Source organism: Ceratotherium simum, chromosome 5 (assembly GCF_057802395.1).
Source record: "Ceratotherium simum simum isolate JZ-2026a chromosome 5, ASM5780239v1, whole genome shotgun sequence".
In the NCBI taxonomy this organism is placed as follows: domain Eukaryota; kingdom Metazoa; phylum Chordata; class Mammalia; order Perissodactyla; family Rhinocerotidae; genus Ceratotherium; species Ceratotherium simum.
Genome location: NC_141904.1, coordinates 54,387,445 through 54,401,258, shown reverse-complemented (window position 1 = coordinate 54,401,258; position 13,814 = coordinate 54,387,445). Strand labels below are relative to the sequence as shown.

The 13,814-nt window shown below is 40.5% G+C and overlaps 1 protein-coding gene across 7 annotated transcripts in view; it reads right to left on the bottom strand.

Moving 5' to 3' along the window:
- Positions 1 to 13,814, bottom strand: part of CACNA1D (calcium voltage-gated channel subunit alpha1 D) — a 340,557-nt gene that overhangs the window by 148,258 nt on the left and 178,485 nt on the right. For 5 of the 7 annotated variants that reach the window (XM_087431185.1, XM_087431184.1, XM_087431186.1 and 2 more), the window contains 3 exons: positions 6,639 to 6,781; positions 1,866 to 2,018; positions 1,139 to 1,335 (listed from right to left, as the gene is read on the bottom strand). In XM_087431185.1, coding sequence (XP_087287311.1) covers positions 1,139 to 1,335; positions 1,866 to 2,018; positions 6,639 to 6,781 — 493 coding nt within the window. Of the gene's footprint in view, positions 1 to 1,138; positions 1,336 to 1,865; positions 2,019 to 6,550; positions 6,782 to 13,814 lie in introns of those variants that run through there. The other 2 variants (XM_087431189.1, XM_087431190.1) reach the window with 2 other exon arrangements.

The following is a 13,814-nucleotide window of genomic DNA, read 5'->3' as shown; positions in this document are numbered from 1 at the left end:
GTTGGTGATACTTAAACCTCATTACCAAACTAGACTCACACTTTGGGGACGAAAATAAAAACATACCTTTTTTGCCTAACATTGAATATATAGGGACTTCTACAATCCTGTGAGTATGGTGTTCACTGCTGAAGGGAAGCAAAACACTAACAGCAAAAACCTATTTATAACCATGAAATGCTATGGCCTCTGAAGTTATAGAGTAATAAGAAATCCTATAAAGTGTCTAAAATTTAGATACTGTCAGAAGCTACTTCTCACCACTCTGCAGGCCTTCTAACTAGATGCTGCCCATTCAAGAGGCATTTTATTACTAATTGCCTTTTAACAGCAAATAAACTCAGCTCTGGGAAATGGCTGCTAAAATACTACTGCTCTTCATTTATAGCAAACCCTTCTGGCCCTGTAAGGAACGAGAAGAACCAGACCTTCGCCATTGAAAGGGTGTCCACCTGTTTTCACAGCAGGTTAGATGGGTCCCCCAGCCCTGGAAGCTTGACATGCCATTTCTACCCTCTCTGCCAGAGTTCTATAGCTCCAAAGAGAAAGGAAGAGAGAGCTAAGGGCTTGTGCTGGGCTGATTTACAGTGAAACTGAAGATGCAAAAGGGAAAGACTGTAATAGGGGGAAAAGCCTTTTGGCTTTAAGGCTGTACTAAGTTATGGAGAGAAGGAAAATGATCCAATTTATATTCCCTATCTTCCATTCAGGATCTAGTAGCAGGATCTAGTAGAGCAACCTGCCTTTATGTACAAAAGATCAATTTTAGCCCATGGAAGTCCAGGAGCCTCTTAACCTGGAAAATGACCCCTGGTTCTCTAAGAGTTTAATCAGGATAGCCCTGGCCTTCTGGAGTTCCTCCAAAAAAGGGACTAATTGGGCATACTCAGCCACAATTCCCCAGGCAGCAGTGGGGAACAGAGGAAGCCAAGATTATACAGCAGCCTCCTAGAACCGAAACTAAGGCCCTGAGGGGGAAGATGATGGGTCTTGCTGAGTGAAGAGAGGGTCTGCTTCCCTTCCCAAAGAACTGGCTTCCAGGGTTTCTTTTTCAGCCAACTCTCCAATGGCTCTAGCTAATGAAACACTTTTATCTAAGCAAAGAATGCTCCAGAAACTCTCTCCTCCAGCTGCTTACCCAGTAGAGCACGTCTGTCCAGCCTTCCATAGTGATGCACTGAAACACAGTGAGCATGGCAAAGGCAAAGTTATCAAAGTTGGTGATGCCTCCGTTTGGGCCAACCCAGCCACTCCTACACTCTGTGCCATTGGCGGTACACTGGCGTCCATTCCCTGAGAACGCACACGGTGCTGGGTCCTCTTCAGCTACGATATCTGCAAACAGATCAAGAAGGCTTCACCACTCAAGGGAGGAATATCAGGAAACCCAAGCAAGCAGAAGCTGAGTACCCTTGCCAGAGCCTGGAACACCCTACTTCCCATCTACGCTGTCTCAGAATCCTACTTGTCCTTCAGGGTTCACTTCTAATACTCCCTCCTCCATGGAATCTGCCATGTCCTCTACTCAGAATCCACTGCCCTCTCCCCTGTCCTCACCTACAGCACCTTTCCTAAGCCTATACACAACAATGCTATTGATTCACCTCACGTTCTAGTTTTGGGGGCCCATCATATTGTTTAGCAGGACACATTACATGGGAAATCAGGATAGAAAAGGAGATTAAATTCTCATTTATACTTTACACAATTCTTACTAAGAACTGGCTCAGTAGATTTACTGGTATATTTGGTGCTTTTTTTTCCCCCTCTCATTTTGTTTTAGATTTTCCCAAAACCACAGAAGGTTTTTTTGGGAAAAACCAAATTTTTTTAGAGTTAGGTTAGCTACCATTTTCATCACTCACCTGAGTCAGCAAAAAAACATGTTTTGTGCATTTTTCCAATAAAAAGTTCCAATCCTATAATAGCATAGATTATGATTACAAATAATACCAAAAGGGCGATGTGAAGGAGGGGGACCATGGCTTTTATAATGGAGTTCAGGACAACTTGTAAACCTAGGAGAGAGAAAAATCAGTGTGTGAGCCAGGAAAACATGTCAATGATGCATATATATACTTCCTAATGGTGCCCGCTCTATATAAGAAACATGGTAATAAAACTCAAACAGATATTTCAAACATTTTATTTTATTTTTTGAGGAAGAGTGGCCCTGAGCTAACATCTGTTGCCAATCTTCTTTTTTTTTCTTTTTCTCCCCAAAGTCCCAGTACAGAGTTGTGTATCATAGTTGTGGAGTTGTAGCTCTGCTATGTGTGATGTCACCTCAGCATGGCTTGATGAGCAGTGAGTAGGTCCACGCCCAGGATCCGAACCAGCGAACCCTGGGCCACCGAAATGGAACGCCGGAACTTAACTGCAACACCACGGGGCCGGCCCCCAAATCTTTTAATTAACTTTAAACCTGGATGTGAGATGAGTTAAAAAGGAACCTTAAAGATCATGTAATCGAACCCTCACTTGACAGATGGAAAAACAAAGGCCTAGAGAGGTGACTGCCCAATCTCAAAGTCAGTTATTCATTTCTGCATTTGTTCACCCATTCCACAAAATTCCTTGAACATCTACTACGTGGCAATCCTAAGGTTTAGTGCCTCAGGGGATACGAAGATGTATTACATAAAGGGCCTTCTCTCAAAGAGGTTGGGTTCTAGGAGATAAGGATTAAATGTAAATTACTCTACTCTAAGGTAGCACGCAGATGCTATATGAGTAATACCAAACAGTTAAAATCAAAGAGGAATAAAAGACATCGCCTCTGAGTGGGGAGAAGAAAGAGGACTGGGCAGCAGCTCCCCTCTCGGAAGGGCCTGAAGGCTGAGCAGGAGGTGTTTCCACAGGTGGGCATGGAGAGAGCCTACTCCAGGTAGAGGGAAGAAAGCACCAAAAGCACAGAAGTGAGAGGCACAATGTGGGCTGGGGGCAGCGAGTCTTGGTTGGTGGTCACACAGTGGAAAAGAGTCTCAGGAAAGAAAAGTGGATGGCAGCTAGATAGCCCTAGGTTTTGAATTCAGGTTAGAGGGCCAGACTTCAACGGATCAGCCACTTTAGAAAGATGAATGGGGCAGCAGTGGACAAGACCAGTGGAGAAGTGGTTGGAGAGTGCTGGGCTCTTGGGTAGGACAGCGTGAGGATCAGGATGAGATCAAAACTCCGCAGCTGAGTTTGAGGGAGAGGAAGGTGCCCATGAGGCAAGGTCATGGGGCAAATCCTAGTGACTGAACAAAAATAAGCATGTCAAAAGGAGGCTCTCCTGGAATGGGGGATAGGAGAGGGGCAGAAGAAGGAGAGGGGTGAGAGCAACTTTAGACCTGGTGAGTTTGATCACGGCATCACATGAAGAGGGGAGGGAGGCATCCTGCAGCTGAAATGTGGGCTTGAGAGATGATGGAGGGACATGGGAAACTGGAAGCTAGCCATTGAGTAATGCTCAGAGCCATGGTATAGGAGAGAAAAGAGATAGGGAAAGAGGGATGGTGGGGCAAGACTCAGGGTAAGGATTAGGTAGAAGGAAGCAGGAGACTGAGGGAGAGTGGTCAGCAGGAAACTAGGCTTCCTGCCTCCTGTGTTTAGTGTCCTGTGTTCTTTCTACCATCCTGGACCACAGCTTCTGGTCGATGTAGTTCACTCTTTTCCTCATTTTTCTTTCTCTTTTCCTTCCCTCCCCGCACTGACTCTCCCTCCTTCAAACTCCCTTCTTCTATTATCTTCTCACTTTCCCAATACATATTCAAAGAATGAAAGAATATAAGAAGCTGAGATGGTAGAATTAAATAAGAACACACCAAGCAAAGAGAATACTTATCAGCAATAATAACAACAGCTCACCATGATAAGATGTACATGGGAAAGGGTTAGGGACAGGACAAGGAGGGAAGACTGATAGGAGGATTTCAGACTCACAAAGAGCCCATCTTTCCAAAACCCTCATTACAACTAAAATCCTAGAGATTGCCTTCGGATATTTAAACGTTCAAACGGTTTCTTTAGGAAAAAATTATCAACAGGATGAATTTTAATGTTTTTGCCTTCTATAATGAATTGAAGGAGAGGAAAAGAAACATCTGCTCTAATCTACTTGGACAGGGTTTTTGGGTTTTTTGTTTTTTTATTTTTTTAGACATGGATGGGCCATCCAAAATCATCATCCAGTAGTTAGCTCTTCTAAATTCTACAGCAGTGAGCCATATGTTTTATGAATATGTTTATATTTATTGTAACTATTGTATTCCAGATTGGCCAAATTTATGAAATAATGAAGTTGCATCTTAGTGCAAATGTGTATAATTTCATAACACAAGGCTCATTTGTACATTACCAATGTGTACAGCAGATCTCCCGGGACTCTGATCAAGGAGGCAGTGGGATGAAGTGGAAAGAACAGTGGGCCAGGAATGAGGAGCCTGCAGGTCTGGGGCAGTTTGGCCCCCATTAGCTGTGAGAACCTGCACACAGCGCTACCTCTTATCAGGCCTCAGCTTCCTCATCTAAAAGATGATGCACATGGAACAGACGATCTCTCGGGTCCTTTCTCACTTTGATAGTCTAGGATTCTGATACGCACTTAGCAGTTGAGTGCGTGGCCAAGAACTCCACAAATGTCCGAACTACTATCTTTTGACACATTTATTTACCTTCCACTAATATATATTTACATCCATACAAAATCCTGTCTTAGAGGACAGTCTGAATTCTCTTTAGAAAGGACTAGACAATTCCCAGATAAGTGTAAACAAACTCGCCCAGGCATTGTTAACAATTTCAGGTACTTGAGAAGAAACCACTAGGCCACAGTCGCCAATCAGTGCTGGAAACAGCATGACCTAGAGCCCCCTACAGCTCTCCCCAAAGCCCAGTGGGTCTGATGAGAGAACCGGATGTTCCCCACCAGGGCAGTTAAAATATGGGCCGAGAAGTCCTCACACGGGACTCAGATCTCCATTTCTCACGACCTCTGGGAGAGCATGATGCAGATCTCTGTCAAGCTTCAAACAATGTTTTGGGGGGAAAGGAAGAAATACAGTTTAAAACCATTTTTCAAGAGCATCCAGGAGCACTGGACTAGTCATTTAGTAAAAACCCATTAGGCAAGGGAGCCGAAACAATGCTACGCAAGTTCTGCGAGTTTTCCAGGCCTGCGACTTGCATGATGCACAAAGCCGCAGCACCCGTGTGTTTGCTCGCAGCACACACCGCAGGCAGGCTGGCCTGTCATTTGCTCTTTGGGGGAAAAAGTTGTCATGGTTACTTTGAAATTAGATTAAGCTGTAACAACTAAATCTGAAAGAACATGTTTGCTCACTAAACTTCTCATTTAATCACGTTACACGTAACAGCGCCAGTCACTTGCAAGGTATTTCTATTTTTCTCAATTGCTTCCAGACAGTTCTGTGGTTTTGACTTGTGCTGATCTTTTTCAATGAAAATAAATGAACCATCTGGAAAAACAAGTACACATAAAACACCACTTCCTACTTTTAAAATGTTAAATTTGGAAGTCGTTTGCTTTTTTTTTCCAGAGAATTTTTAGTACGTTCTGAGCGCCAACAGGTTTAATAAAATTTCATGAAGAACTTCTGGAGAAACAAAAACATGATCTGTGCTCTTCTGATGGCTTTACGAGTTGTGAAAAACAGGCACACCCTGCAGCCCCATATCCTTCCTCCAGCTGTGAGCAGGCAGCCACCTCACAGCCACAGTCGTGGGAGAGGCGCTAGGATTTCTACCCCCTGAAGCCCCAACAGAGGGTGTCCAATCAGGGCAGAGCCCAGCGAAGCACCCCCCCACACTCCTTATGGAAGGATAAGAGGCCTGCAGCTCCTGGCCATGGCACAAACAGGGCATCTATTCCCCCTCAGGTGGCACTCAACCTGGCTTGGAGGTCTGGAACAAGAAGCAAACTAGGGTCTGGCATGGACAGGTATCACAGCCTAATGGGATGTGGATGGTAACGGCATCTCTCACCACTGAGGGCCTCCTCTGTGCTCCAGACCTTGTGCTGGGGGCCCTGCCTGCATCATCCCATTCAGTCCTCACAACAACCTTCAAGCAAGGACTGCCGTGCCCTACATACAGGGAGGACACAGAACATCCACCTCTTCCTCCCGAGCAGGACAGACACAATTCCTAGCATAGGAGAGCTAAGCAGAGTTTCAGGAGTCCAGACCCCTGTTGCTCCTGACTTTGGAAAAAAGGCAGTCAGCTGAGCCCTCCAACAGCCTCATCTACATAAGCCACCACTTTCAGAGAGGCAGGCTTGGGGTGAGGGAGGTGATGGCAGCGTGGTGTTAGAGAAGGAAAACCAGACTGGAATCTGGGGGCCTCAACTCAAGGTCTCATGCCACCACTTACTTCCTCTCTCCACAAGAGCAGATTCTCTCTCCTACAGAATCAAGAAGACAACAGTCACCACCGGCCCCTCTCAGGGCTGTCATGGGGATCCAGGGTGACAACGCAAGCCAATGTGTTTGTAAACCGCGAGGACTGCGTGGTGGTCTGTGGAGCCCTCAGCTGGTTTGCAGCAACTCACCTCGTAGCACTCTGTTCCACAATCCCGACACCCACCCAGAAGAAAAGCATCAACACACTCCTGGCTTTAGGAAACAAAACGTGCTTACTGGGCACTCCTGATACTAGTCGAAGTGGTCGTAACACTCGAAAGGCGCGGAGGGCTTTGACATCAAAGCCTCCTGATTTGCCACTAGAGTGGTTACCGCCTTCTGTTTCTTTGGTTAATTGTTCCAAAATTACACTAAACAATCTGAAAGAAGAAGACGAGAGAAAGAAATGTTAGAGTCTGTCACCCAGGGAAGCAAAACAGGATGATAATAGTAGTTATTTTTGAACAAGGGCTAATTGTGTGCGGCTGCTACTTAAATAAAGGGAAAGCAAGGCAAAGGCAAGAACTGGGCTATGCATCCTGAACTCGACCCTCACATCTAGAAGGACTGGGAACTGGGATTGATCTCATCTGTTTTCCTGCCAGTGGAGCACACTTGAGCAAGTCAGCCCCCATGGAAGAGGAGACTCGCCAGGGACCCAATGGTGACAAGTAGGATTGCCCAAACAGAAATAACAACAATAATCATAGTGGCTACCATTTATGAGCACTATGTGCTAAGCACTTCACGTACATTATCTCATTAATTCTCACAAAACACTATGCAGTAGGAAGTATTTCCAACGCCATTTTACCTGTGAGGAAATAAACTCGATGAGAACAGTAACTTGCCCAAGGTCACACAAATAGTGGCAGAACTAATATATGAATCCAGGTATGTTGGCCCCACTAGAATGTAGGTTCCATGAGGGCAGAGAATTTTAGTCTGTTTGTTCATTTGTTCATTTAGTCTGTTGTAGCCTAGTGCCTAGAACAATTCCTGACATATAAGAGGTGCTCAAAAAATATCTGATGAATAAATCAATGGATGAATATTGACTTCAAAGTCCCAACTCTTAATCAATACGTTATACCACTTCCAATAAAGTGTCTCTCTCTCTCTCTCTCTCTCTCTCTCACACACAGACACACAGACACACACACACACACACACACACACACTCCTCCACCCCCATAGGGATGTTCTGGGAATGATGTAAATCACAGATGCTAAGGAGCTGTGCAAAGGCCAAAAGCAGTAACCTAAGCTATTAATACCGTCATTTTCTCTTTTGAAATGTGAATAATATTGAATCTGGCACCCACAACAAATTTTTTCCTACTTTCAGAAGGCTTTTCGGATAAAGCTATTTTCAGGCAATCTGCTCATTTGACAGTTACTTTTGCTCTTTCAAATAAACATTTATTCTTTGGAATTGTTGCTTGTTTTTCAAAATAAATATAAATTTGCCCATTTCAAATAGAATCAACTCTGGCCCATCAGATTGTGGGAATGACTGGCCCAGCAACAAAGAAAAGGTTTCTAAAGTTTAATTAGCAGCCAAAGCAGAAACTCTGCCCCCACTGGCACGCCTCTGGATCGCCAAGTCACGAAGTCCATAAAACCCAGGGTGGTCTGATTGCAGTCCTGATTAGGCATAGTCATGTCATTCTGAGGCATTTAAAGACCAGTCATTTGTTTTAATAACAGTACAGCAATTAGCAATGAACCTGGGGTTGAGGGGAAGGCAGGAGGAAATAAGTTAGGTCTCTATCTTTGCAAAGCTTCAGACAGTGGGCTCTCTCTAGTTATTTCCCATATTTCTATATATGAGAAATATATCAAATTTATGACAAGTTTCTATCATTAGCATAGTTTTTAAATTACTATAAACCCCTGCAGCAAGGCTAAAGTTAAAAATCTCCCCTCCAAAACAAATTCATAGCTTCACAAAAACAAAGAAAAAAGAAGCAAGAAAACCTCAAACTCTTCTGAAATGTGGCAGCCACAGGAATTTTCATCCCAAAGGGTTAGGAAGGTAATTTATGCAGGTGATGACTTGAGATTGCTTTCAAGCATCAGTGTTTTGTCATGTACACGTCATGGTCCTTTTATCCCGTTCTTCAGCAACGCCCTTGAAAACAGGTGAATAATGTCTCTCTCCCATTACAGAGGAGCCTGAGTCAGAGAGGGAAGCTGGCTGCCATTTCCAGACAACCAGAGGGCGTAAGGGGTCAGGGACTGGCTTCCATTCCTAAGAGTTAGGAGGCATTAGGAAAGTCCCTCTCCTTCCCTGGGCCTTAGTTTCCCCCTCTGTAAAATGAGAAAACTGGATTAAATGACACAGAGCCCTGCTCTTCCCATTCTAATATTCTGTGATTGTACTCTCTTCACCGGCCCTCAACCAAAAAAAGTACCATGTGCCTGAAGAGATACGGAATGAGAACCAAGTATTTGATCCTAGATTGTTATTAAAAGTTTATCCCAAGACAGGAGAAAAAAGGCAAGGAGCTACATAAAGTGACACAAGTTAGAAGCACCAGAATGAGCACCCCATGTTCTTCTTCACGAAAGCTTAAGTGATGAGCCTGAATGCTTGAAATATGTTTATTGAAAAATTAGAGGGGTGGGATAGAAGTTGGCTCAGATCAAACTTTTCTACACAGAGAATAATATCCGCTCTGGTAGACACATTGAGTCCTCTTGTGGTCACATTACTAACAGTTAACATTTCAGAAATATCAACTCCTTTCTTAATGTCTCTGTTATTGGGAATCTTGACAAAAGCAATAGGTCACGGTTGACTTGGAACGGAAAATCCATTGGATTGCGATAGCCTGCAGTTGGAAACTTGAGTGAACAGGAATTTGATTCAAATGAAGACATAATTTAATTTTTCTTTTTCTTTTTAAACTTTTCTTCCGCTCTTTGACTACAATTTAGTGCATATTTTAGATAAAGAATAATGTGATGTTCTTAGGCTTTTCATGTTTGAGAAAAAAAAACAATCTTTAAATTAGCTTCTTAGATGATTTTTTTTCACTTTTTAGGTCAACTTTATCCCAGCTTAATTTATATATAATAAAATATACCCATTTAAAGTGTACAACGAGATGAGTTTTGACAAAAGCATAAGCCCAAGTAATAAACACCACCAACAACATACAGAACGTTTCCATTATCTCCAACAGTTCTCTCATGTGCCTGCACAGTCATCCTCCCTCTAAGCTCAGCCTTAGGTTATCACTGATTGGCTGTTTATGACTTGGGTTGTTTTTTCCTTTTCTAGAATCTTACATAAATGGAATCATACAGCTTGTTCTCCTTTTGCTCACCATGTTTTTGAGATTCATCCAAGTTGTTACATTTATCAGCAGTTCATTTCTTTTTATTGTTGAGTGATTTTCCATTGTATGAATATACCACAATAAGTTTATCCAGTTACCTGCTGAGAGATATTTGGGTTGTTTCTAGTTTTTATTCTATTACGAATAAAGTCTCTTTGTGAACATGTACTTTCACTTATCTTGAATAAGTACCTAAGAGTACTACCAGTAATATGGTCATATGGTCAGTGTATGATTAACATTGTAAGAAACTAGCAAACTTTTCCCAAGTGACTGGACCATTTTCCATTTCTACAAGCAGTGTATGAGAGTTCCAGTTGCTCCACATCTTGGTTAACATTTGGTATTGTCAGTCTTTCTACAGATAGCAATACTAGTGGGTATGTAGTGTTGTCATTGTGGCTTTAATTTGCATTTCTCTAATTACTAATGATGTTGAACATTATTTTCAAGTGCTTATTGATCATTTACATATCTTCTTTTGTGAAGAGCCGTTCAAATCTTTTGCCCATTTATGTACTGGGTTGTCTTCTTACTATTGAGTTCTACGAGTTCTCTATACATTCTGAACACAAGTCCTTTGTCATATATGTGTATTGTGAATATTTTTTCCTAATCCATGCCTTATTTTTTCGTTTTATTCACACTGTCTTTTGAAGAAAAGTTTTAAATTTTGATAAGGTCCAAAATTTCAATTATTTCTTTTATGGTTAGTGCTTTTTGCATCCTAAGAAATCTCTGCCTACCCCAATGTCATAAAGATTTTCTCCCCAAAATTTTATAGTTTTAGCTTTTACATATAAGTCTATGATTCATTGTAAGGTAATATTTGTGTATGCTATGAGGTAAGAATACAGGTTCTTTTTTTCATATGAATAAATAGTTGTTCCAGCACCATTTGTTGAAAGTTTCCCCAATCCACTGAATTATCAAGGCACCTTTGTCTAAAATTGATTGATCATACACATGAGTCTATTTCTAGACTCTATATTCTGTTCCATTGATCTTTATGCCTACTCCTTATGCCAATATCACATTGTCTTGACTACTGTAGCTTTATAGTAAGCCTTAAAACTAGGTTCCAGCTTTGTTCTTAAAGATTTCTTGGGCTTGTCTAGAGCTTCTCTAATTTCCACATAAATTTTCAAATAAATTTGTCAATCTCTACAACAATCTTGCTGGGATGTAGATTAGGATTCAATTTATAGCTCAGTTTGTGAAAAACTAATATCCTAACAACACTGAGTCTTCCAACCCACGAACATTGTACATAATTCCATGTTCCATTTGGATCTTGTTTGATTTTTCTAAGGTTTAGTCATTGTCAGTGCACTATTTACCCCTAAATAGTTCATGTTTTTTAATGCTATAGTAAATAGTAATGACTTTAAAATTTCATTTTACAATTGTTTATGACTATTATATAGAAATTTATATGCTTTTTTATACTGACCTTTATCCAGAAACATTGCTAAATTCATTCAGAAAACATAATCGTGTATGGCTTTAATCTTTTTAAATTCACTGAAACCTGTTTTATGGCTCAGAATATGTCTCTCTTGGTGAATGTTCCATGTGCAGTGAAAAGAATGTGTATTCTGCTCTTGCTGAGTGAAGTGTTCTAAAAATGTCAATTAAGTCAAGTTGGTTGATGGTACTATTCAAATCTCCCTATATCCTTAGCAATTTTCTGTCTAGATATTTTATCAACACTCAAGAAAGGAGTATTAAAATGTACAACTACAATTATAGATTTGTCTATTCCTCCTTTCAGTTTTATATGTTTTTGCTTTGTGTATTTTGAAGGTGTATTATTAGGCATATACATATTTGGGATTATTACATCCCCTTGATGAAATGACTCCTTTATCATTATGAAATGTCTATCTTTGATAATATTCCTTGTTCTAAAGTCTACTTTTTTGGATATTAATATAGCCACTTTAGCTTTCTTTTGATTAGTTTTTGCATGGTATGTGTTTTCCTGTCTTTTTACTTTAAAATTGTTTGTGTCTTTATATTTAAAGTAGGTTTCTTGTAGACACTATAAGGTGGGACTTGTTTTTTTTACATATAAAATCTGATAAACTCTGGATTTTAATAAAGATTTAGCTGGGCTTAAATCTACTACCTTGCTATTTCTTTTCTATTTTCTCTGTCCACTGTTCCTTTTTTCTTCCTCCCTGCCTTTTTTGGATTGAGCTTTTTAAAAAAAAACTCCATTTAATCTCCAATATAGGCTTATTAGCTATACTTCTTTATTTTTCTAGTGGTTCCTCTAGGGTAAATGTCAGCAAAAATTTTCTGTCAAGTGCCAGATAGTAACTATTTTAGGATTTTCAGGCCATAGAGTCCCTGTCACAACTACTCAACTTTGTCATCCTAACACCAAATAGTTATAGACATGAGTGAGTGTGACTGTCTTCCAATAAAATTTTATCTACCAAAGCAGAAAACAAAGTACTTCGTCAATTGGGGGGGGGGGGGCGGGAAGGCAGTACACCAGATTTGGTCTATAGGCTGAAGTTTCCCAGCCTGTGGTCTAGGGTTTACATCACTCCACCTACTGTACAAGCAATTTGCAATAGTACATGGCTATTTCCTTGTTCCTGTCCTCTGTGCAATTGTTGCCACATATTTTACTTTTATAGAAGTTATAAACCCCACAATACATTATTATTTTGTTTTAAATAATCAATTACTTTTAAAGATATTTAAATGTGAGAAAAAAAATTTTATATTTACCCAGGCATTTACCCTTTCTGGCATTCTTCATTCCTTTTCTATAGATCCACGTTCCTGTCTCATGTCAATTTCCTTCAGCATGAAGAAATTCCTTTAACTTTTGTTGAGGTGCAGGTCTACTGGTGATAAATTCTCAGCTTTGGTTTGTCTGAAAAAGTTGTTTTTTACTTCAATTTTGAAAGATATCTTCACTGAATAAGAATTCTAGGTTGACATTTTTCCCGAGCACTTTAAAGATGTCTCTCCAGCGTCTTCTGGCTTGCATAGTTGCTCACAAGAAGTCTGTAATGTCTTTTTCTCTGACAACTTTTAAGATTTATCTTTGGTTTTGAGCAATTTGATATGGTTATGATATGCCTTGATGTGGCTTTCTTCATATTTATTTTGCTGGGCTTTGTCAAGATTCTTGGATTTGTGAGTTTATATTTTTCATCACATTTAGAAAATTTGGAGTCATTTCTTCAAATACTTTTTCCTGTCTCCCTTCTACCTTCTCTCTTCTGAACTCCAAATATACGTATGTTAGACCACTTGATATTGCCCCACAGGTCACTGAGGTGGTGTTCATGTTTTTCTCCATCATTATTTTTTGTGTTATTGCTATGTCTTCAAGTTCCTTGATTTTTTCTTCTATTGCATCTAATTGGCTGTAAAGCCAATCCAGATAATTTTTCATTTTAGATATATTTTTCAGCTCTTGAAGTCCCATGTGGTATTTTTTTTTACATTGTCCCATCTTTCCTAATTGTAGTCATGCATTCCTTTAAGTCCATAAACACATTTATAATGGCTGTTTTTAAAGTCTTGTGAAGTAATCCTCTACTAATTCCATCATCTCTGTCATTTCTAGGCTTGTTTCTATTAATGGAATTTCCTCCTGGTTACAGGTCACATTTCTTTGTATGTCTAGTGATATCTGACTGGATGTTGGACACTGTTAAATGTCTGGATTTTGTTGTCTTCCTTTAAAGTGTTGAGTTTTGTTTTAGCAGGCAGTTAAGTTACTTGCATACCAGTTTGCTCCTTTTCAGGCTCCTTTTCAAACATTATTAGCAAGGGTTTCAGGTAGTCTTTACTGTAGAGCAGGAGTTGGCAAAGTATTTTGTAAAGGGACAGACAACAAATATTTTAGGCTTTGTGGACCTAAACTATGCAACTCAACTATGTAAACAAATGTGACTGTGTTGCAATAAAACTTTATTTACAAAAATTGGTGGCAGGCTGTATTTGGCCCATTGGCCACAGTATGCCAACCCCTGCCTTAGAGCTAGTTTATCCATACTACTAATGGCCTTCTGGGGTCTCTTCTGACAGTCCAGGG